Consider the following 24,532-nt stretch of genomic DNA (forward strand, 5'->3'; position numbering starts at 1 on the left):
AATAGTTAAGGATGAAAAGGGGGGGAAAATACATCGCATATTTCTACACGCATGGCAGAAATATTTATGGAAATATATTTTATATTGTCAAACTAGTTGGTATTTAATTTGAATTGTCGAAAATAAAGAAGATGCCTTTATATGACAAATTATGACATTGCTAGTAAAATAAATAAACAAAAAACAAAATCTGAAACACGTGCACGACAAATTTAAGACACCAATACATTGACCTGCATTATCAGTTTAAGCTATTATAAGTCGGGGTTGAAAATTAGGATACATAAATTAGGAGTAAGCAGCTCCTGATTTACGACTAACATGAGAGCACAAGGCATGTTTGTTTTTTGGCCTGCTATGTGTAGGTGCATACAAACGCCTCGGTAATATAAATTTCAGACGACACTTTTGAAAACGTTCCACCTTGGATATTTAACAATGAACTACAATGCGATAAATACAACATTTTAGTACTTATAGCATTAACATTTTAGGTACGTAAGAATGTTAGAATTTTGTCTGCAAAAAGCATATTCTAGTAAATAAATTTAAAGTACAAATAGAGAATGAGAAACTGATTATTTAGAATTTTTTTTTTCAAATTTATATTATTCCCCTGATAAACGTTTCACAATGAAATTCCCCGAATAAAATAAATTAAGGAAGAAAAAAAACATAAATCGAGAGAGAATAAATTAGTAAATAAATAATAAATTTGTATTACGTATACGCAATAAAAAGTACTTTTTACCACTCCTAAAAAAACCTATTATCCAAATTTAGCCATATTTCTATTAAGAGCGAAAAATGATTAAGACATTTCTTTGCTTACTGGGCTTTAGCTAACAAGTGTGCTTCAAAGTTAACTGAAATTTTAAATGATACTGTAAGGGGAAACTGAAGAAATACTGTAAGGGGAAAATGAGCTAAAGTTAAAATACAGATGCAAAATATTATAAAACTTATTTCAAAATAAAATCTCATCGTACTAATGACATTTTACTTTGCAAAAAAAGCCGAAGTAATGCAAAGGATGATATCATACGAAAAAAATATTTTTGTGAATATTTGCACAGTTTCTGATACAACAGGCTCACTCTTTAAATAAATAAATCTTTTAAATTTTCATATTCCTATGCATTGTTTATGAGGAATTTTAAAAAGACCAAGGTAATACTGGGTAAGTAAAAAAACAGAAACACATTAAGAAAATTCTTACCTCAATTCTTACAAAATGTGGATGATTTGGCACAGTCGGCACGAAATCCAGATCATTCTCATAAATCCAATCATTTCCATGCCTATGCCGCGAATTCGGATGTGGAGTGTATTTCCAACTCGTAGTATCTTCCATATCTAACTTTATGAACCACACACTTTAAACTGTCATTTCATATTCGCTGTTTGTAAAAAGGTTTATTCACATATCAAGAACATAACCAAGATGGTTTAAATGTCATTTCTTACACGTGTTTTAAATCATATGCATGTTGGAACAAACCAACATGAATTAAATTATGCGCACGTCTTGAGAGACAAATAGCATTTCAGAATGGCTCTTAAATTAAAACAAAGTACTCTTTCACCGCAAACAGACGCTGTCTTTAACTTTACTCTTTCTTCACGCACTGAGAAAGAAACCCGAAACCTACTAATTCAGGATTAGATTTGAAAGAAGCATCGTAAATCAATCGTCCACATCCGATCCATCCTACTGCTTTAAAGCGCACTTGTTGGAAGTTATTCTCCGAAAGGCAAAAAAAAAAATGCCATAAAAAAACGCTTCAACTAAAAGATGATATATCTTTCATCAAATAACAATAATATAAAAATATTTATAAAATCAAATCTTATAAACGAAAATCTTATCTTAATGGATAAAATTCTTTATGTATAATAGATAAGGCGGATGAATTGGCGATGAAGAAAAGTTAAAAATGATATGAAGGATTGGAAGAGGGTGCTTGGAGAAGACCCATCTAAACTTGACTGTGAAAGATAGTTGGCGGCAGTGGCGGGGTAGAAAGTATAGGAAGGGGGAGTTGGCGTCATTGTGGTAAGTGGCAGAACTTCGCCGCCACAAATCGATCGCCAAAAAGGACTGGAAAATGCCGTATGAGAGAGATGGAATTTACGAAAAAATCTTTACTTTCTATTGCGCACATTTTTAATACTATGAAATGAAATTAATAAAAGAAAGACTCATTACGAACTATAATAATGTAGTTTTACGTATTTCTAGTAGCTTGCTAAAGTTTACCAATCAGTGGAAATCCCAAAATTAAAATAGCTGAAAGAACTGAATACAATAGCGAAATTTGCACCAAAACGAAAATTTTTATTGGAATGATAAATAACATTCAAAATATTCTCCATTTAACAACATAATTTAGCGGTAATGAATTTCTTAGAAGTTTATTTTTCTGATTTTCGTCATCTTTGATGAAAGTTGCAAGTAAAAGTTGAAATGATTTGGAACAGAAGGGAGAATAGCATATTCTCTCTGTCTGACTTTTTACTGAAGGACAATGAACTGTTAAGTGCTTCATATCTTAAAAATGAAGAAATTTTGAGCAGTAAAATAAAATTTTACTTTTTTCTAGTTGAGCTTAAAAAATATAGAATAAATAAGGGATAGTTATAGCAAATATGATAAATTAACCGCAATATAATAACTAAAAGCTTAGTTGAATTGTCAATGGGTCAGTGCAAAATTAATTATAACAGCAGTTATAACAACACTTTTTTTGCAATTAATGAAAAGAATTGGATATCAAAGATAAATTGGAAGTCGTCATGTGGAAATCTTCAGAGGAAGGCATTGACCCACATTGGGCTGTCTGGTCAACTATGATAATGACGTTTTCATGTACTGCAAAATTAAATCCATCTGATGACCGATCTTATTTTATACTGGAAATTAAAAATTTAATTAATAACTCATGTTTCATTCTACTTAAGTACTAATAAGGAGTTTGTTAACTAAAAGGAGGACTAAATAAAAATTAAAAACTTTTTTTTAAAACTCATGTAAAAACTTAAGTATTCAAACAATCCTTCAAGCATTTTTGATTTTTTTATAAATATGCTCAGAAATTTAATCCTGAGCCCGTAAGAAGCTTTTAAAAAAATATTTCCACTTCAAAATCGGAATAGAAAATCATGTTACTTTATACGAGGGAAATGTATGAAATAGATAGGGGCGATAAATATTTTAGCATTTCAAAAACAATTCGGACCATTTTAACAGAAATTTATAGGGATATTCTGGTTAGCTTTAAACTAAAGTAAAAAGTGTTATCGAGATACTCGTGTTGAAAGTAATAAACATTATTTTAAACAGTTACGACGAGTATTATAATACAATGACAAGCGATACAACCACAATCATTTGTAGGTTGATTCGAATTTCTAATATATTCTTGCTTTTTCAGAATAAATAATATTTTGTAAGTTTCACAACGTAAAGACAGTTAATGAGGGAGGTGCAATCTTAATGTTTTGTTTAAAGGGGAAACAACTTTTTCAGAAATTTATAGATGTCATACGATTTTTTTGATTATTAATTAAACTATACGTATGCACGAAGATTTGTTTGCCTAAAAGAAATAATAATGAAGGTCGATGCCACAGTATATGCTGGCGCAAGTGTACGCGTCTACTTGTATGAAAAAAAAAAGCATTACAATAATTACAGATATATTAAACTTATATAGGTATAATTTAAAAACCTTAAAGAGAATTTTAGTAATTTTATTTAATTTTAATTCCTTCTTAGAAACAGTTTACAAACAAACCAACATTAATAAAAATTCAATATAAATAACACAAAAGCTTATTAAGCTAGTACACAATAACGTTTGGTTTAATAATCTAAGTCTGATGGTTTAGGTTTTTGACATTTTTTTAACAGACAACATTTTTAAATATTCATTTGTTCAAATTTTTTGAACGACAGCTTGAATTCTGTATTCCGAGTGTGCCTTATCGAATTAAAGCATCTCTTTTTTCTTTTTTTTTTTCAATCAGATTCAAAAGTAAATCCAATTTTCAATTTAAAAAAAATATTAGTTTGGTCATTAATAAGTCAACATATTAACTTCAAGCAATTTGTTAAATACTAGCTGAAAACCTGTTCTCCATGCTTGGTAAAATGAATCTCAATTAATGAATCTGCATTAATTTGTATAACTTATTCAAGTACAAAACCGAAAGGGCCCATGTCCGAGAGTTCGTGGGTTCGAACCCCACCGGCCGAAGATTCCTCGTGTAGTAAAGTGACTGATGCACGTTAAATCTGTCGAGTCGCAAAAGTCCTACCTGTTCCCATGACAAATCAATACCTCTGGGGTTACTGGATTGGAGATCGATCGTTCTCTGATTCAGGTCAAAATTACGATCTGTGAATGGATGTATGAATGGGTCCGCCCTATAAACGGGTGTGATGTAAGATGTGGCAGAAGTCGAATTTTTGGCCATAGATGGCGCCACTGAAAAAACAAGAAAAGCACTCTTTGCCTTAAACCTGCTCGGTTTCACCAAGCAGGCTTGCTCGTGTTGCAAGTGGCATTAGAACCAACCAACCAATTCTTCCATTCCTTTTCTAGTGGTATTAGATTTTAGGACTCTTACTAAATGAACTATGCCAGTAGTTTTAGACACCGAAAATGACGCTATAGATTGCGGCCAACACAAATTAAGACTTACCAACAATCAAGCAATTTCCCCAATAAAAATGAACTATAGAACGTAATTTATTTAATTTCATTTACTGTTGACTTTGCATTATTTAAATTTTAAAGAAATACGTTTCAAAAACACAACTATTAAGAAACTGATTACAAATACAGTGCCGGATTACCCATAAGGCCATACTAGGTCGTGGTCTGGGGCCCCCAAAGATTAGGGGCCCCAAAGTTACCATGGCCTAGGGCCCCACGTACGCTTAATCCGGCCCTGTACAAATAGCTTGCAAACTACTAATTAAGTGACCATTTCGCCAAATGCCATAGAAAAATCTAAGATAAATAACAGCTTCAGAGCCGTTTGAAATTTCCATGCAATAATGCTATGGGAATATATATACTATAAGTATATATTATTCCCGTAGTACTTCTAATACTTCTTATATACAAATAATACTACTTCTAATATACTTAACATTATACTCATATTAAAATTTCCCATATTTTCGGACCAATTTAAATTTTTGAACAATTATTATAATAGGAAGAGCAAAAAGTGGCCCGATGTTCGAATTTCAGGATCAATATCAAGGCTGTCAAATTTGTACAGTCTTTAAGAGTATTTTTTCTTAGTAACATAAAAAGTATAAATTTTTAAAGTTACATTTTAAATTGTTTTATCTTTCTTTATGACAAAACAATAATTTAAACTTATGTGCTTAAGATATATTAGTTAGGCTTTTAAGTTGCTGAAATTAATTAAGAGTTAGAAAATTTTTGTTCCCTCTTAGCAAAATCGAGGTGCGATCCAACCCTAGCAACAATTTTACCTCGGCCCCAGTTGGGTACAAAATTGGCTCGATATGGGTTCGATAAGAGCATGCACCGAGAGACCAATATTGAGATGTCTAGATTCTTTAGTATTGGTCCTAGAATGGCCGATATAGGACCTACATTGGCCAACATTGGTTAAACAGCATACAAAACATCGATTGGATCTGACAATTCTATATGGGACCGATATTGGTTGTTATAGAACATTCTATATAGGGCCAATATCGGAAAAATAAAGGTTATTTAAACCCTCAGAGCGCCAAGATTGGCCCAATTAGGGCCCAAGTTATTTTGCTGCTAGGGATGTGGTAGTATAAAAATATCTTAAATGCTACCTCTTTGAAAACACTTACAAGCCGTACAAGCAATGGACGAACGTTTAGTTAGATATAAACAGATACTTTCTTTCATTACTATAAATATTAGAACACGTAATTATATTAATACTTGACTCTTATTGATAAAAAATTTCATATAAAAAAATTCAGACATGGTTTTATTTTAAAATTTTCCAATTAATTTTATGACATTTACAATAAGTATACAAAATATCTTTGAAATATTACAGATAGGGCAGTATTTAATTAAAGCATAAATATGAATATAAACCAAACTTAAGAGTAAATATAACTAATAATCTTTTACAATTTTCGATGAAGGTAAGAAGAAAAAAAAGAGGCAATCTAATAAAAGGGCGATAAGTCGCCAAAAAGTAAAAGCAATCTGTTTTAAATACAAGGCATAAACTAAAGCGGGTAAAAGCGCAGGAAGTGATGCGGGGATAGGGGAGGCTTGGAGACGGAGAAACTCAATTCCGAGAAGGAAGCTTTTAACAAGGGGTATGTTTTCAGAATAACTAGCATTACAGATTGAAATGAATTACAGTGACCTACAAAATAAAATAAAAAATTATAATAGCGGTTTCCTCGGTTAAGATCATCAGACTGAAAGATGGCTATTAATCAGGCGTTTAAAAAACCGGCATAAACGGAGTTTCCGATACGATTGCCGCAACACATCGTAAAATATAATATTCCACTTTTTTTTTTCTACCGCAAAAAGTGACAGTCATTTTTTAGTATACATATTTGCCGTTAAATTTTAATTTTGAATTTAGCGATGGACGTAATAAAAATGTTACGTCAATAAATAATCGATGCATAACGCATTGTATTTTTTTTTTACACATTTAGATTTAAAAAAAAAGCAACATTAGATTCCGTAATTTTGTGTGGTTAGTAGTGATATTTAACTAGATTTCATACTTAAGCGCAAAGTATATCACAATTTAATCTTTTATTTTTAATATTTCTTTGATATAAATTAACTTCATGAAGTATTCTGAGAGAAACGAATTTCAAGGTTTCAGAATTTACAGAAGCATAGGGGCCGATTTATCATAAGACGCATAGGGTCCCCACTTTTCTGGAGGTCCAATAAATGTTACAAATATTTTTTTGCGAGTTTTTTTCTTAAGAACTGTCCACTATTGTTAACAAAAACTGAATAAAATATAAGCTTTAATTTACTAATATATCACTAATTATGATATAAACTATTTAAAAGTATATTGTAAATCAACAATATGTAAATGAAGTTTAAAATTACGACCATTAAGGCCCCGATAATTCTCTGCCTACTGGCCCCAGATATCTAGATAAGGGCCTGCAGGAGCAAGCATTCGATTGAAATCGAAAAATAAAAACGCATACTAATGTCACAGGCGTTTATTTACATTCACCTAAAAAATTTCAAAACGAAATTAAGAATTTTTTACATTGAAAAAAAAATTTTTTTTTATTGGGTAAGAACCGTTTTTTCCTTAAACTTGCCCCCTCCACCAACAATACTTTCTCAGTAGCATTCCTGTCGTCTTTTTTACTATGCTTTTCTTCGTTTCTTTTATTGTCTAACGCGTGGACAGGAGCCGATTGTCCTCGGCACGACCAATCGTCACTGAGTAATAACTCTCGGGGAGAACCTGTTTCCCACGTTATTGATTTGCTAAAAGCATAGTAAGTCTCAAAATGCAACAGATGGCGACACAATCGTCCTTTTTGTGAAAAATGAACGCAAACCGTTCTTCCTTCTTGTCATTGAATGTAGACATTCTGGTTTATAAAATCCGCCGCTTTATAAAATCAAATGACCTCAGATTTTATGAGGCGGGTACTGTAATTCACTAAAATTTCTTAGTTCGAAAATTTTAATATTTCTTCATGCGCTTGACGTGCTTTGATGTCCATCCAGATAAATTCAAAACGGCTTGCCTCTGCAGTGACTCCAACCTGTTGACATGCCACTATTTCGATCTTTTTAGCGCATAAAAATTATTTACGTTGTAAAAAACAACAATTGACATTTTAACTGCTAAAACTGAGTTAACATTTTATATGATTTATTACGTGAAAAATAAAGGTGTCTCCGAATTGCATCAAAGTTACTAAAAAGTGGTTGGATCGGTTATAAATTACAAAATAAATGCCAGAATGAAATAATGGGCATTAAAAACGCTTGCGAAATATCTGTAGTAGCTGCTATCCCTAAGAAAATTAAATTTCCTTACTAAATTTCTTTAATATTATAACTAGAGCCCGGATTTTGATGACCTAAAAAATCTCAACTAATGCCCTTAAAAATTGCACAAAATGCCCTTAAAAAGTGCAAAAAATACCTTACGACATGACTTAAATAAAGTAAAAATATTGAACTAAAACTATGTTTTACTCTTTAAAATTATTATGAGTCATTTCAAAAAATATAAAGCAATGCAATACTTGTTCTATGTTCATTAAAGTTTGAAAAATATGTTTTACATCCTAAAATAACAAAAAAAAGGAAAATGTATTGACTCCAAAACATTTTCATTTTGTATAGAAATTTTAATGAATATAACCACTTCCATCGCATAATATTACTAAATATCAGAATTACATTGGATTATTAAATGATTTTTGATATTTTGAAATGTAAACGAGCGTCTCTTGTCTGAAAGTAAATTTTTATACCTGGAGAAGCTTCTTTCAACGTCTACTAATGTTATTGGTGTGTATTTGAAAAAGACGGTCTCACTTACTGACAATTCTTCTTCAATTTGAAAAGATGTTGCTTCACCATATCCTAGAGATTTTCTTCATTGTTTGGAAGCCAGTGTTCTTCTTCAAAAACTTTGCTCAATTTAGCTGCTGCATTTTGTGCTATCTTTCCCCTTGCTTTTTGCAACACTTGACTCACTACGTCAATATAATTTATTGCATCGCAAAGTTCCAATTCTTGCCTCTCCAGGCTTGTAATTGTCGAGGACACAATAGCAAATGTAGACTTGATAAATGATAAGTTTCCTTCGATTTTATCAGAGGCCAACACATTCTGCGCTATCTCAATTGATGCAGCATCTTCTGAATCAAGACAAATCTTGCATTTCATGTAATAAAAATGCCCCCAAAAATAATAAAAATTGGAAAAAATTACTAAAAACCTTAAAAAATGCTTTAAAATGCAAAATACGTCCTTAAATTTTAAAAAAAAATTCCCTATAAATCTAAAAAAATGCTCTAATGGACAAAAAGTGAACAAAAATGCAAATGTCATCAAAATCCGGACCTTAATTATAACTAATAGAAATTATAATTCGTTGCCTGGTGAAAGCAAGTAACAATTATTTTACCTTACACAATAAAAATTAATAACTACAGCTACAAATACTATAAGTTTTCAGATATTATAAAGAATTCTAAAATTAACCTTAAAAATTAGATAAAGACACATACAAAGAAACAAACTTATTATATATATAGTATATGAGGCATTTATTTAAAACGTTAAATAAATAATATTTGTCACAGAACAATAGACAATGCTTCTTAAAAACAAGATGCAGAGTCAAAAGAGTGAGTCACAATAATATACACAATCCGTACTCTAAAAATTCTTTATTTTTGAAAAATAAGACTTCCTTTTCCTCGATAACAGAAAGTAGTTCACTTATTTGAAATCTAATAAATAAATAATCATAATCTCATATGATATCACAATCTCAAACCATACCATAAAAAGCAAATAGTTTTTTTCATCTTATTATTGTTGTTTGAAGAGCACCGACTTTTCCACTTTCTTTAGAAATTCTTGCAACACATTTTAAGATTAACTTTTTACAAAATGAACAAAATATGTGGAAAATTAACTCGATCGATTCTTATCCAATGTTTCATTTTTTCGTGCAGAACCGTAGAAAAGTTGCTCAGCTTTTTTTTAAAAACTATATTATTTTAGTCTCATTAAATATTGGCAATTACGAATCTCAGTTATGAAAATGAAGCATTGTCATTAACTAAAAAATTCGTGTTGCAGTGGAAGAAAGCCAGATGTTACTATTATTAAAAATCATAATTTCTACTTTAAAAACAATTCGAAGAATTACTTTTATTAAAAAATTCTTATTCTTATAAACAGGAGAAAGAATATAAAATAAAAACTTATTTTAATACATCATCAAGGGCACCAAAATGAGACGTCACTGTGAATTACTTAAATTTTTCACTATTCCAGATTTAGGGAAATTAAAGAAATTTTGTCCCCTCAACTGAATCACGTTAGTTGCGAAGCACAATAACTACATAAATAGTACTATCTCGATTCTCTATAGCAGTGTTCCCCAACCTTTTTATCACTGCGGACCTGTCAACGTTTGATAATTTTACCGCGGCCCACGGGGGGGGCGTTGATTGTTTATATTCTATATTATTTTGATTTATTAATTTTAATTTAATTGAATTTAAACATGCCTTCAAAATAAAATACAGTTATACATCAAAAAATAAGTATAAATTGATTTAACATTTTAACTTGCTAGAACGTTAAATCAATGAGAACCCTGAGCTTGTTTCTTTGCAATGAAACGGTTCCACCTGGGGATAATCGAAGGCAATGATACATTACAAACATTAAAAAAATTATGTCACTACCTTCGCCCCCCCCCTTTTTAAATAAATAAAATTTTAATGGAACACATAAACCTAGGAATTTAAATTCAGTTTCAATGAAATGAGCGGCCCGGTACCATTTGATCCACGGACCGGTGCCGGTCCGCGGACGGGGTTGGGGAGCACTGCTCTATAGAGCATGCGCAGAATGTGTTAATGCGGAATGCCATGTTTAAGTGCAAACTCTCTATTGTAGAGAGATTTTGCATTTTCACGTAGCATCTCGCCCGTGCATGTACGCGGGTACATAAGTCTATCGTGACACTAGTAACACAGAACAACCTCGGTCTTCTACAGAGTCTTCGAACGTGTGAATATGGAAAACTACGATAAAGTGTAAAACCTCTCTTAGTCTTACAATTGGGCAAAATTAAGACTAATAGGAGGGCCAATTCTTTTCCCGACTCGCCAATCCCCGAATTCGAAATTACTTTTATTTCAAATTACATAACGAAATTATGTATACAAAGTTATAAATTTCAGCGTTTGGAGGAGCTATTATTGATTCTAACATAATCTCATAATATTTTTATTTTAACAAACTTATAAAATAAATTAAAAAAAACACAATCGGCCAATCTTTGTAGTTAAAACGCATGTCTCTCCGGCGGTAATCATGAAGAATCACTAAAATTAAATTATTGAGCTTCAATTTAATGGATGAGTATAATTAAATAAAAATATAAAACTGTTTGATGTTAATCTTTCATATCTTTTTAACTAGTAGTTCAGTTTGTTTCGGCTTTTTGTTGTCTATAGGGAGAAAAGAAAAACTTTTTTTTTTAAATTTATAAAATTTATACGCCTAAACGTTCGTATTTACGACAGCTCAAAAGCTTGATATTTTTTTGTTGTTATCAATTCGAGAATAAGTTAAAAAAAAGAAAGTATTTTTGTCATCCTGTTAAAGATTGTAAGATATATAGATTGTAAATAATGCTGAATATGTTAAAATTGAAGCAAGAAATCCTTTTTGATTTCAGTCAACAACAATATAAACATCAGTTCTAGTTAAATAAAATAAAAAAAAATTACAAATATTTGGGAGATCGTAAAGAAATGTTTCGATGCATTAAATATTCGTTAGTCTTAAAAACTAATTCATTTTTTTTCGATTCATTTCGATTAATTTTCGATCCGTCATTGAGAGGTTGTTGCTAACGAGGGTGAATACATTATCGATTAAAAATAAAATATTGATAACATAGATCAAATGCATTCAATATTCGTCCCTCGGTGCATGTTCTTATAGGAACTATATTGAACCCAATTGGGGCCAAGATAAAAGTATTGCTTGGGAAATAGTTCATTTAGTTTTCAAAATTGTTTAAAAATAAAATTAGCAGTCGAAAAATTTAAAAAAAAAAAAAAAAAATTATCTGTGTAATTTTGGGACGAAAAAAAAAAATAACCTGGTTGATACTCGTTGTGAGAATACGATTCGATCGGTAAAATGACAAATTTTGTCTGAAAAATATGAGCTCGCGGCGCCTACTGGATCACAATAAAATACTGCCACTCTGATCTTTTTACTTCTTCTTCACTCAAAAATAGAAATAAAATGAAGTCATAGAGGCATAAAAAAAAAGAAACCTAAACGCAAGTTGAAGATGCAAATTCCGAGATCCTTTTTTCCTACCATTGTTCAAAGAAATCAGAGCAATAAAACTCACGAGAAGGCAAAATAGAAAGACGAAGAGCAATAAATGAAATTCCGAAAGATAGATGTATATTTATGAAGGGCTATAAATTGAGGAAGAAGATGGGGTGGATGAAACGGACGGATAGAGAATAAGACATAATTCCTCAGAATCGGAAGTTGCAAAAGAGAGCTGCAGTCCTTTTTACAACCCGCCAACAGGAAAAGGGACTAGGGTTGCCTGGAAAGGCAGAATCTTATTGCCCGGGTGAAACCTAAACAGGAAATTGCTGTTAACCTAATGAAGAAGTTAATTAGAATTGTACTGTATGTGAAGAAATGAAATTAATTATGGAGAGGATGAAGTATCTAATGAAAACGTACACATAATTATTTTTAATCAAAAATAATTATGTCAAATAATTTTAAAATAAATTATTCAAAATCCTAGGAAATAAAAAAAATTATTGGTATGCATCGAGGTCAGAGGTTTACCTGAAGAAAGAAAACCTCATTTGAAAAAGTGTGTTAAGGAAGACATTTTTTTAAATTCGAAAAAAAAATTAAAGAAATAAAGAAAGGAAGAAAAAATACACCTGGAAGAACAAGGAAATTTAAAGAAATTTATAATGTATTTGCAGTAACCAATTACAATTGGAATATAAAAGAGAAGAGTATATTTCCGTATCGAGATCTGTCACGCCAACAACAATCGCGAAGGCGCCTAATAGATTTTAAACTTGCAATTAAAAAAAAAAAATGTAGTTAGCAGTTTGCCAGCTTCTGTAAAGTTTTTCAAGTTTTTCGCATGCCCAAGTTGCCAAAACTTGGCGATTATTTTGCCCCAGATCACGATACGGAAACCTTCTAAATAAAAAAAATTAATAAATAAATAAAGCATACGACACAAGAGTATCAGGATCAATAAACTAAAACAAGAAGTCTTAACAATGAATAAACATAGTAAAAACGTTATAACTATTTGAACAACTAAAACAGTTCGTTCTTCAATAAACTTTTTAGAACGAAAATGCAAGTTTTTAAAAAAGTACAGATATTTTAGTTGGTTAAAAAAGTTATATTTCCTCTTCAGTGTACCTAGAAACTCGAAAGAATAGAATAGGAAAACAATTTAAACGAAATTAATTTTAAAGGTTCAGAATGAGATGCCGTCACACAATTAAGAACTACTAAACTTCCAAAAATTTCTTAGTAAGGTAAGTAACAAAAAAAACATTTTTTGTAAGATTAAAAAAAATAAATTTTATAGTTATAAAAAAATGTTCTAGCTTTGTTTATTCAAGACTCGAGTGAGATAAAAAGATTCCGTCGAGCCGGAGTCGAACCAGCGACCTATGGATGTCTACAATCACTATCTACAGTCCACCGCTCTGCCAACTGAGCTATCGACGGTTGTACTGCTAAGGACCAGCTTACGTCGTGTATCGATTTCTTATTGTTCGTTATTGAGATCATTCTTTTGCCTTCTAATTCCTGCACATAAGTTAAAATTTCTTTTCTTAATCGAAAATAAAATTGTATGAGCTGTGAGAGCTGTACCTGTGTACGAAAAATCGAATAAAAATATAGCGGAATAATCGACGAATGCTTTCAAAAACCTTCCGTCCTAGTTAAGTTACTAAAAAGCGAACAGGTGTTACATTAATGATTTATTGTTCAAAAAATAACAATCAAAATCGATTATACTTTCTTATCCAATTTCATTGCATATATAATTATAAACCTGTTAATTTTTTACCAAACATCTACATTGTTAGCAAACTGATGCTTTAATATTTGATTTATAATAATTTTGTCTAACACGATAGTAAAAAAAAAAATAAACACATGAAACACGATATCATATTGTTTTTAAATGTAGACGCTTTTTTAAACACATTTCTACCAAATTATTTCAAAAAGCACTTTAAACCTTACGGCGGAGAGGAAGAACTTACGAGTTGACGCTTTATATTTACATTGCACTTTGTATTTACATTTTATAATTAAAACAATATTTAGTACTTTAACGTTCGTATAAACTCAGATGTTTTTTATTTTACCTCTTATTTCATTTCACTAAAAACAATACTTCGCTTTAAATTTAATAAAAATTATACATAAATATACATTTGATTTAAATAAGGAAATCTTCAAGAAAAACTCCTTTAGAGTATTAAATATTTTCGATGCTATTTGGATATTCCATATTTCAACTTCAGCCAGCGATTTTTCATCAATTAATTTACCATAAATCTTATTTAACATATACTTAACATCACAAACTTTATTCGAATCTCAAACTGAATTAAATTTTAAAATTTTTCATTGAAATTTCTTTTAAAAATTTAAAACATTTGTCTGATTGAAATTATAAAAAAAAAAGTGAGTGAATTTATTTCGGTTATGCAGGTAACATTCTCCTATTTCATTTTTTTTTTTTTTTTNAGAAGTATAATAAAACATAAACCTTTTTTTTTTTAATATTACAATTTAGTATTAGATTGCTCTCTATAGATGGCGACACCGTTTAGCGAAAGTAAATTATTTAAGAAATGATACTTATATTGCTAATGTGCTTTATGTTACGCCATCTATTGATAACTTTTTAAAAAAATTATTTATCGCCAGTCTTCAAAAAGTGTAATAAAATAATATTATAAAGTAAAACAACTTTTTTATGCGGATGAAAAAATTGAGGTTATAAAACCCATTATAAAATTTTTTTGAAGAGGTCTAAGTCTTAATTTAGTAAACATTTATTATATTTATCGATGTTATTCAGTGATATCTGAAATACTAATTGCACTATGTTTAAGAAAAACGTTCATTTTTATTTATTAATCAAATAATTTGAGCAAGTTTCAGATAAATTTTTTATTCAAATTTATTTTATTGTATTGAATTATTGAGTTTTGTCGTGAATTATAAATTCAAATACAGAAAAATAAAAATTAAAAAAGAATTTATACCACTTAAAAAAACAAACAAAAAAAACCTTATTTTAAAGTTTAGATGATTAATTTAAAATATGTTCAAGATGAAGGTAGAAAAACTGGAACTTATAAGGGAGAAAATAAATAAGTTTAATAAAATAGTAAGTCATAAAATTATTTCAAGTTGAATTGTGGTAAAAGTACCCTTAAAAAATTATTTTCTTTCTAAAACTTAAATACCGGGCTTTCAAATACTATAGCCATTATACTTTATCTCTTGCTTTTTTATATATGGATAATTAAAAGTAAAATAACTAAAATAGGAAATCTATGGTGATGAAAAATGATATACATCATTCGTCAACACGAAGAACGTGATACTTTATAAAGCTATGTTTACATAAATAAGATAGATAAACCCTACAAAATATTCAGGGGTCTGTCCAGGTTTTTCTGAGAGGTACCTATTTTGTGAAAATTTAGAAATAATTTGTGAAAATTTAAAAATTATATTAAAAAATCAACACAAAAATAGGGATTTATTGTTTTTTAAGGATACAAAAATTAAATTTTAAGAGAAAGTATTTTGTGAAACTACCATTTTTCCTAAAATTGAATTTGTGAAACTACCGTTTTTCCTGAAGTTGAATTTGTGAAGGTACCGCTAAATGGTAGTAAATTCGGCATGGACAGACCCCTGATATTAGTTGCCAAAGGAAAAAACAGAATATCATCTAGAATTTATGCTTACATACGTAATGTAAAGGGAAAGCCCTATGAAGAAAGAAGGGGAAAATTAAGAAAAAACTTTTGCATATAGCCCAAATAATATTTTTCAGGAGAATTCTATATTTTATTTTTATGATTAAAATAACTGCCTAAAATTACTTTCAAGCTTTTGGGAGAAAAAATAAAGAATTTTAACAAAAAAAAAACAATTAGTAATTTAAGTGAATTTTAAAAAAAATTTAAGGAATGTATAAATTTAAGGAATTTATGCAATTTGTGTAAAAACAAATGGGCCCAAAAAACAAATTTATATATAAGTTCAAAATAATTTTTGAAAGTTAAAATCTAGGGAGCAATCAAAAATAAGAATGCAGTTCCTATTTCATTACTTATTATCTAGGTAATGTTTCTGCCGATAATATTCATCTAGAATAAAGTCTAAATATCAAGATTTTTAAAATTAGTTGAATGCTACTTGAATCTCCATTTGAATTAGAATGTTTAAAATTGTGTAATCGATGCACATACAAATATTTAGAAATTTCTTTTTGCATTCATGTTATCAATGACTTACTGCCAAAAGTATATATTTGAAAGTGAATCATATGCAGGGCTTTCATGGATCAGAGAGAATAGGGAAAACCTGGAATTTTCAGGAAAGTTTACTTTAACTCTTAAAAGTTGGAAAAATTGCATTTCTTTTTTTAAAATAAAAACCTGAATACTATACCTGGAAAATAACCAGTTTTAGCATTTAATTTTAATAACAGTAATCAGTAACAAAGATTTGAGTTAAATAATTCTAACATCTATTATAATTATTTTTCACATTTTGGTGACACTGCCATATTATTATTCTCATTGAATAATAACAATTTTTTAAAAAAAATAGAATTTTCAAACATTACATGTCCAGAAACTCTTAGAAAAACTTAAAAAATATTTACTTTTCAAGAACTGATTTTATTGAATCTCCTCGATTTTAATCAACAACATAGATTTTATTAGTATTTTTACAATTATGCTTTATCCCTACATATAAAATATATTACAAAACACTTATCCTTGCCATAAGAGTTCAAAATATTTTCTTTTAAAAATAATTTTAAAATTTTTTGGAGAAAAAAAAATTGTACTTTAGGGTACCACAATTTCAGTCATTTCCACTAACTTTTCTCATATTCCAGTTAAACTGACTGATATTTATCTGCTTTTTCAAGATGAGATTTGTTTTTTCCCTGTTCTACCTGATCTCCCTGTGCTGTAAACACCCTGATTTAATAAAAAAAAAAAACTTTTAAACTTAAACATAAAATTCATTTAATTATAAAAGAAAAAGATGCATAAGGTCATAATGTAAAGCGCCAATATCATCTTTCACACAGCCAATTTGTTAAGATAAATTTACTAAATTAATGGGAAATATTAATGTATTAAAAATTATTCATGAAGGAAAATAACAAAATATTATAATGCTTTCATATAGGAAATGAAATTAGTTTAAAAAAGCTGTGTTTTTTAAAAGTGCAATAATGCATTAAAAATTAATAACAAGACTAGCATGATCATTTAGTAAGACAACCAGCCATTATGTTCGATTTTTAAGCTTTAAATATATATATTTTATTTTTCATATTTAAGAAAAATATTGCTTATCAATACTTATATTAAAATTTTTCCAATTTTAACAAAAAAAAAACGTAACTCCATTACTTTAAAGGTAAAAATAAAGAAATAAACATAACAAAGGTTTAATTCAATAACCAAACAATTTCTAAAAATAAAAATAATGTCGGAATCAAGAAGAAGAATTATTTTAAAAAAAGTATTAAGAAGTCTTGACCTCTTAGATAGATTTCTAATCAATTTATCTTGGGAACTTAATTTTTAAAAACCTTTTTCTAGTCTATTGCAGAATCATCAGAAGGTTAAAAAAATATAAGATTTTTAAAATAAATTAATTAATATAAGATTTTTAAATCCATAAAACTAATATTTAGACATAAGGAATTTCACTATTAATGCATAATAATATGTGATGTATCACTTAGGAAGATTTAAAAGACCATCAGACTCTGAAGATAGTATATTTATATCAGGTAAAGAGCACTTGCAAATTATAATTTCAGGAGCTTAGTTTCAAGTAGATAACTGAGATTATTTTAATAGAATATCTGATCACATTTGACCAGTAACAGCCCTTCTTAAAGCAAAAATTTCACTGGCTTCACTCATCTCCTTCGCTCCAGCAAAATATTTAAGGTTAAGAATCTTGCAGAAACATGTTCTGAAACTCCCCAATGGGCAGACAGAGAAGAAAAACAACAATGACACTAGGGAAGCAGGGGGAAAAAGAATTTGCCCAATGACCACAATAATTATACTTAATAATAAAAACTGCATATAATTCATAAAAAAAATATATATATGTATATATATAAGTTACTGAATCATTGAAAAGCCTTGCCATCACAGTTAACAACTCTCCCCTTAAAGATAAATAAATAAAAAACCCAAAACATAATCTGGTGACTAATGTCTGTGGACTGACCTATTTGATATAGTTGATTGATAGTATTTTACAAATAAACAATGTAAAAGATTTAAAATGAGCAACAACAAAGCAAGTAAGGTGACAACAAAAATAATTCATTATTTATCTAAAGAAAAAAAAATAGTAGATGGAGTTTTGACAGTTTGAAAGAGATCAATTTATATAGAGAGAAATAAATATAAATTCATTATTACCATTCAAAATAAATTTATGATTAAAAAATTCATAATATATATAAAATTAAAAATATATTTAAGATAGTCAAAATTTGATTATAGTAAAATGAGTTCAGATAAAAACTTTTATTTTATAGCCTTTTGGATCATTAAAAGTTTTATCAATTTATTGAATAATATCTTGACTGAGAATTATGCAGTAAAGTAATACACCTTAGTAAGGAAATGAATAATGTTTCATCATAAAATGTAGTATAAAATATTTAAGTTACAAAAGAAAACTTTAAGGTTAGAACAGATTTAACAAATTTTTTATAACTTATTTTAGAAACCATCACTTAAATGTTAAGTTTACTTAACTTTCCATTTCAATCATTTGACAAATTAAATTTCCTTAAAATAATTTTTGACTTAAAATGTCTCTCAGTAAGTGTTCGATTTTAAAGACTCTAAATGTTTCTGACTTTGCTAGACGTCCGAATTAAAGCTTGTAATTCAATAATTAAAATTATTATTAGTTTATTGCTTTTTAAAACTACTAAGATTCCTCTTTCGCTAACCATGTGGTCTCATTCATATCTATATTTTTCCTTAAAATTTGATACTTTAAAATAAAGACACTTTTATTTAAATATATAATAAATATTATTTTATGTAAGAGCATTTTGTTAATATGGTAATCAGTACATAAAGAACAATTACTTGGATATAAAAAATAATCAATCGTATAAAAAAAAGAATGTGTGACAAAATACGAAGCAATAAATAAAAAGCAATTTCGCTTGTTAGCAATCTATAACATTAATCTGATATAAAATAACAGTTCAAAAACGAAACGGTTTTTATCTCATATATATTTGAAATTTCTTTTCTTTACAAAAATGTTACGCTTTATACCTGCAACAATTGGTTTCTTTTATTTATTTACACATATATATTTATATTTTACTTTTATCATCAGGTCTAGCATGAGCTAATAAAATGATGATCTCAAAAGAGATAAATTTTTTGGCAACCATGAATAAATAATTGCGATTTAAAGCAAAAAATGTAAATAATTTTTTTAAAAAAACAACTCAACTTTAAGTTTATAATTGAAAATAATCTTTTCTAAATCAACTCTGTAGTTACTTTTTTTCGGATGGTGGAGCAGCCTGTATGGTGTTTTTTCGAACAAGTTTAACATTTAATGATATTCAAATTACCAGACACTTAATTTTTTTCATTTCATTATACTCTACATTTCTTCTACACACCTTTGTAATTTAAAGTTTTTAAGTGTTATAGTTTTTACGCAGCAAAACAAAATGTAACGTTAAGTTGAACCCCCAAAATAGCAGATGCCCTCACGATTTTTTAATATAGAGAGACAAAGCAAATATAAAATATTTTTAAGTTATGTAATAAACAATTTACATATTTTAATAATTTTTAGCCTATTCCTCTTCATTGGCACTACAGATTAGTGCAGGCCAAAACTTTTTCAAAATGTTTCTCAAATCAAAGCAATTTGATACAAGATTTAGTCATCTTTTTCTACTTTCACGGTTGAGATCTTTCTTGACACAGTCCAACCATCTAGCTTACAGATGATCTTTTATCCCCTAATCACAATATTTTTTTTAAGAAACAAGAAATTTGTTTAATATAAAACAAAACTTAATGTTTATAATTGAATTGAATCCTTCTCCATTGTATAAGACTACAAATTTATAACTGAAAATTATACAGAAACATACTTTGTTTGCTAATTCCAACAAATCATTACTGCATCCAGATATAGTGCCTCCAGCTGCTTCTATTAATTTATGTAGGGTATTGGGCTCAGGACTTAAATCACGAGCTCCAGAATCAAACTCCCAGCTTTCATGTTTACCACTAGCACCATGACTACCTACAAGGTATATTTTGAAAAATAAATTACTCGAACAAAATTTGTAATTTATAGAAAAGGCAGTACATACATAAGAACACAGTAAAAATCGGTTATAATCATAATTAGCAATAGCATTTGGAATTGTTACAGTGAGTTAAATCCATGTAAATACACAATAAATAGCAAAAAAATAAAAAAAGAAGACTAAAAGATGAAATAGATACATTTGCCCGGTGGTCGTAAAAATTAATTTTTTTTATAGTTAGCTACAACTACTTTTTTTTAAAATGTAGAGACTACAAACTTCGTTCTAAATGAAGTCACTACTCTTAGGAGACAAACTTTGCAGGATAACTTAATTTACACCCGTGTTTGAAATAGTTTTGAATAAAAAGTTGGTTTATGTAGAGATAAGTTAAGAAATCTATTTATGATTTTCTTTCCAAAGAGATTAGAAAAATTAGTTATGCTTGAACCTTGTTTCTTTAAAGTAACACTAATAGTAGTTGCCAGGAATTGTTATAAAATGCTTTTTTTTTATCGCACTACTCACTACTTTTAAAAAGTAGCTAACTACACTAAAAGCAACATAGTTTTGCTACATGCAGCATGCAACATCTGACCACTGTTTACTTCCTTTTGTTTGAACAACTATTTTGACTTAAAACATTATCTATGGCATCGCCAGTTTTTGCCTACATATGACTGAACTGGGGATTTTTATAGGATGCACGATTAGCAATGAATTGAAGGGCAATATTTTTTGACATCATCAAGGAACCTGAATTTTAATATCATTCGTAAACTGCAAAGAAAGGAAATAAGAGGGCAAACATGGTTAAGGCACATTCTTTCGAAGTATAAGACAGGATTCTAAAAAGTAGCAGAATTTATCGTAACTTTGCTGGTGGTTGTCTAAATATGTTTGCTTTATATAGACTCAAATTGTAAAAAGGTGAAATATGTTCTTTTTTCTCTTTACTTTATTCGTAACAGAAACAAATAAAAATAACTGCCAGTTTTGCTAATCTCATAACATAGTTGTTTCAAAGAGCAGAAAAATGTGTTTCCCTAAAAAAAGATTGCAGCAGCTAGGAGACGGATAGTATTTTTTAGCTCGATATAAATATATATATTTTTTTATCGTAAACAGTGACTAGAAAACTTGTCATAATAGAAGGCTTTTTATAATGCAATGCACGTTAAATCTTATAATAATACAATACACGTTACACAATGTCTTACAATATGGTTTTCACTTCTCATAATGAATTACAGAGCATCACAGAGATCAAATACTCTATCAATTTTTTTTTTCATCTCTTACTACTACTGATTACACAAAACATTCCTCAGTTTTTCTTTTATTTTGAAAAGTGGTTTGCGTAAATAAAAAGATTGAGAAAAAAATAAGAAGATTTGAAAAATATTTAAAAAAAATCAAAATCTGATGAATCACTATTGAGGAAGGCAGTGCATTAAAACCACAAAACTAGTTAGATTGCCATTTACAACTTCATGTTATTAATTGATTTTCACCGTTTTTCAGTTTTTTCTGGAAATCAAACAGGATTTGTTGTTTTAATTAATTCTGCCTTCATTATTAAGGGTTTGCCAGGTATTGAGAACTTTTTTTTACGTTCTCTCACATTTAATTTGCAGACCCTAATGTAAATATGCTTGTGAGTTTATTTCAGACAATAATTCTAAAAGCATTTATGATGGGTGGTGATTATGAAACATCTAGTATTAAGTTACCTTGACTGTCACTGCTAGTGGGCCAATTACCAGTACTACTACTCTCAGGTGCAGGAGAGGCTTGTTGCATTGTTATGGAATGTCTACCAATGCTACTATGAATTGATTCATGTTCCCTCACTTGCTCCTGTAAAGTAAGGGCATTTATTTCATTTATAAGTTGCATTCTTCGTCTTAGGAATTCACTGTACGATATACGGCCGTGTTCATCAGCTCCAAGTTGTTCCATAATTTCTCCAACACAATGTTCAAGATTCAGCTGTCGACAGACAGCTAAAAGATCTTGGCTGAAAATAAAATTAAAATTGTTTTAATAACCTTATAAACAATTTAAAGAGATATAAAATAAAAAATTGTTGACAAATTGCAGCATACAATATTAAAAACAACACGAATAGAGAAACAATGATGTAAAATAATTAACCCAATAATTTTAGTATTTAAAATTTCTTTTACATTTATTTTTCTAGTAGTAACTTATATGAATAAATTACTACTTCAAAACAGGCAACAATTTTTCAAAAAGATCTTGTGCATACATTAATGTATAGCATTTACCAAAACTTTTCTGATTATAAACAGTGTTCGGAAAAACTACAGTTTTTTACAGTTAAGCAAAACTACCTAAATATATTTAACTACGACTACTTTAATACAAAGAAAGTTAACTACAACTAAAAATATATTTTGACATATAGTGACTAAAAACTATTCTTGAAAAAAAGTAGACACTACTTCACTACTTTTAGGCCAGGAATTGACTAGAGAACTTAATTTACACCAATGTTCAAAATAGCTTTGAATAATAAATTGGCTAATTTAAACACTAGAAATTATTAAGAAATATTTATTCATCTTTACATGAGTCAGTTTGTTATTCTAAAAGGTTTTTATAAATTTTTCCTTTTAACTTTCAACTTTTATGTCTTTCTTGACAGCTTTTATGAGTGTTAGGATCTTATTAGATAATTGTGATGTTGTTCAGTGTTTTATGCTTTTTTATTTCCTACAATAGAAAAAGTTAATTAAAAATATGTTCCTCTTTTTTATTGGGGAGAAATCTAAACAATTATCAAGGAGACATGTAATTACACATTTGATTTCGATTACAAGATTTCCAGAAACAGACCACTGCTGCCAAACTTAGTGAAATAAAAATACTTGCAGCTCTGGAGCCCATCAGATGCAATTCTAATTAATCTCAGCCACAGTGACATTCTCATTCCATTCATTGATATATTCAACAAAATTTGTACTGTTTAGATTTAAAAAATTAGCTCTGTTTGAACCTTGCTTTTCTACTAAACTGATGTTAAAATCAGTTGCCAAGGAATCACTAGATACTGCTACATTTTATTTATTTATTTATTTTTTTGGTATCACACTACTCATTACACTCCTTTTTTTACAAAGTAGCACAATACACTACAAAAAAGTAGGAAACTACTGTAGTTTCACTACTTGTGGCGCGCTACATTCGACAATTGGTTATTATAAGCAACAGCTAATTGAGAAATTTCTAGTAATTGCACTAGAAACATTTTTGTGCAACTTTCAGCTCCAATTTAGTCCAAGCTTTAGTTACAGGAAGCAGAACAAAGCACCAGTAAAAAATTTTTTTTAAAGAAATGAAAGAAAGGTTTCAGAGAAATTTTTTGAATAAATAGACAATTTTTTTTAACTGGTTGAAACCTATAAGAAATGCACTATAATTGTCTATAAATAAATCAGTATTTCCAAAAAACTAAAAACAGATAAGTAGTGCCCAATCTTTCTTGAAAGAAAATTAACTAGCATTTTTCAAGAAAAAAATTATTTTTGTATTGCTTAGGTGCTACTATCAGATTTGAAGGAGTGCAGAAAATTCTCAGCCTAATATTTCACCAGAACACAGTATTTTTGGTTTGAAATGACTTAAATTTATTATTACAATATCTTTCTCAAAATATTAGACAGTAAAGTTTGCATATTATTAAAACTTACGGAATTCAATTTAATAATTAAAGAAATTGAAATATATAGACAGATATAACAAAAAAATTTTTATTACGAGACACTTCATATTTTTCTTTCTTGAAGGATGCAGGATTTTTTTTCTGCAATGATAATTTTCCATTCAAATTTCTTTTATTTGTTATTTTTTAAAATGGGAACCTTTTGTAAAGTGTAATTTTTATACAAAAAAAAAAAACTTTGTAAAAATTATTTTATAATACAGCCAAAAATTCCCCCAGGGCTGTCCGAATTTAGCCCCAGAACCCAGAGCCGGATTATACCTTTCGTAGGCCCTAGGCACAGAGCCGGATTATACCTTTCGTAGGCCCTAGGCATAGCCGTTTTTGGGCCCCCATTTACTAAAATTT

General features: G+C 28.9%; 1 protein-coding gene and 1 non-coding gene across 3 annotated transcripts in view; both read right to left on the reverse strand.

Annotated features, from left to right (window-relative positions):
- Positions 1–24,532, reverse strand: part of LOC107436492 (colorectal mutant cancer protein) — a 74,639-nt gene that overhangs the window by 48,178 nt on the left and 1,929 nt on the right. Inside the window, exons 2-3 of one of the 2 annotated variants that reach the window (XM_043042916.2) lie at positions 22,170–22,456; positions 20,275–20,429 (exon numbers count right to left, since the gene is read on the reverse strand). In XM_043042916.2, coding sequence (XP_042898850.1) covers positions 20,275–20,429; positions 22,170–22,456 — 442 coding nt within the window. Of the gene's footprint in view, positions 1–1,219; positions 1,994–20,274; positions 20,430–22,169; positions 22,457–24,532 lie in introns of those variants that run through there. The other variant, XM_043042917.2, reaches the window with a different exon arrangement.
- Positions 13,466–13,553, reverse strand: TRNAY-GUA (transfer RNA tyrosine (anticodon GUA)). Its single transcript is given in 2 exon segments — positions 13,466–13,501; positions 13,517–13,553. It is a non-coding gene; the product is annotated as a tRNA-Tyr (tRNA).

Source organism: Parasteatoda tepidariorum, chromosome 7, assembly GCF_043381705.1.
Source record: "Parasteatoda tepidariorum isolate YZ-2023 chromosome 7, CAS_Ptep_4.0, whole genome shotgun sequence".
NCBI classification, from domain to species: domain Eukaryota; kingdom Metazoa; phylum Arthropoda; class Arachnida; order Araneae; family Theridiidae; genus Parasteatoda; species Parasteatoda tepidariorum.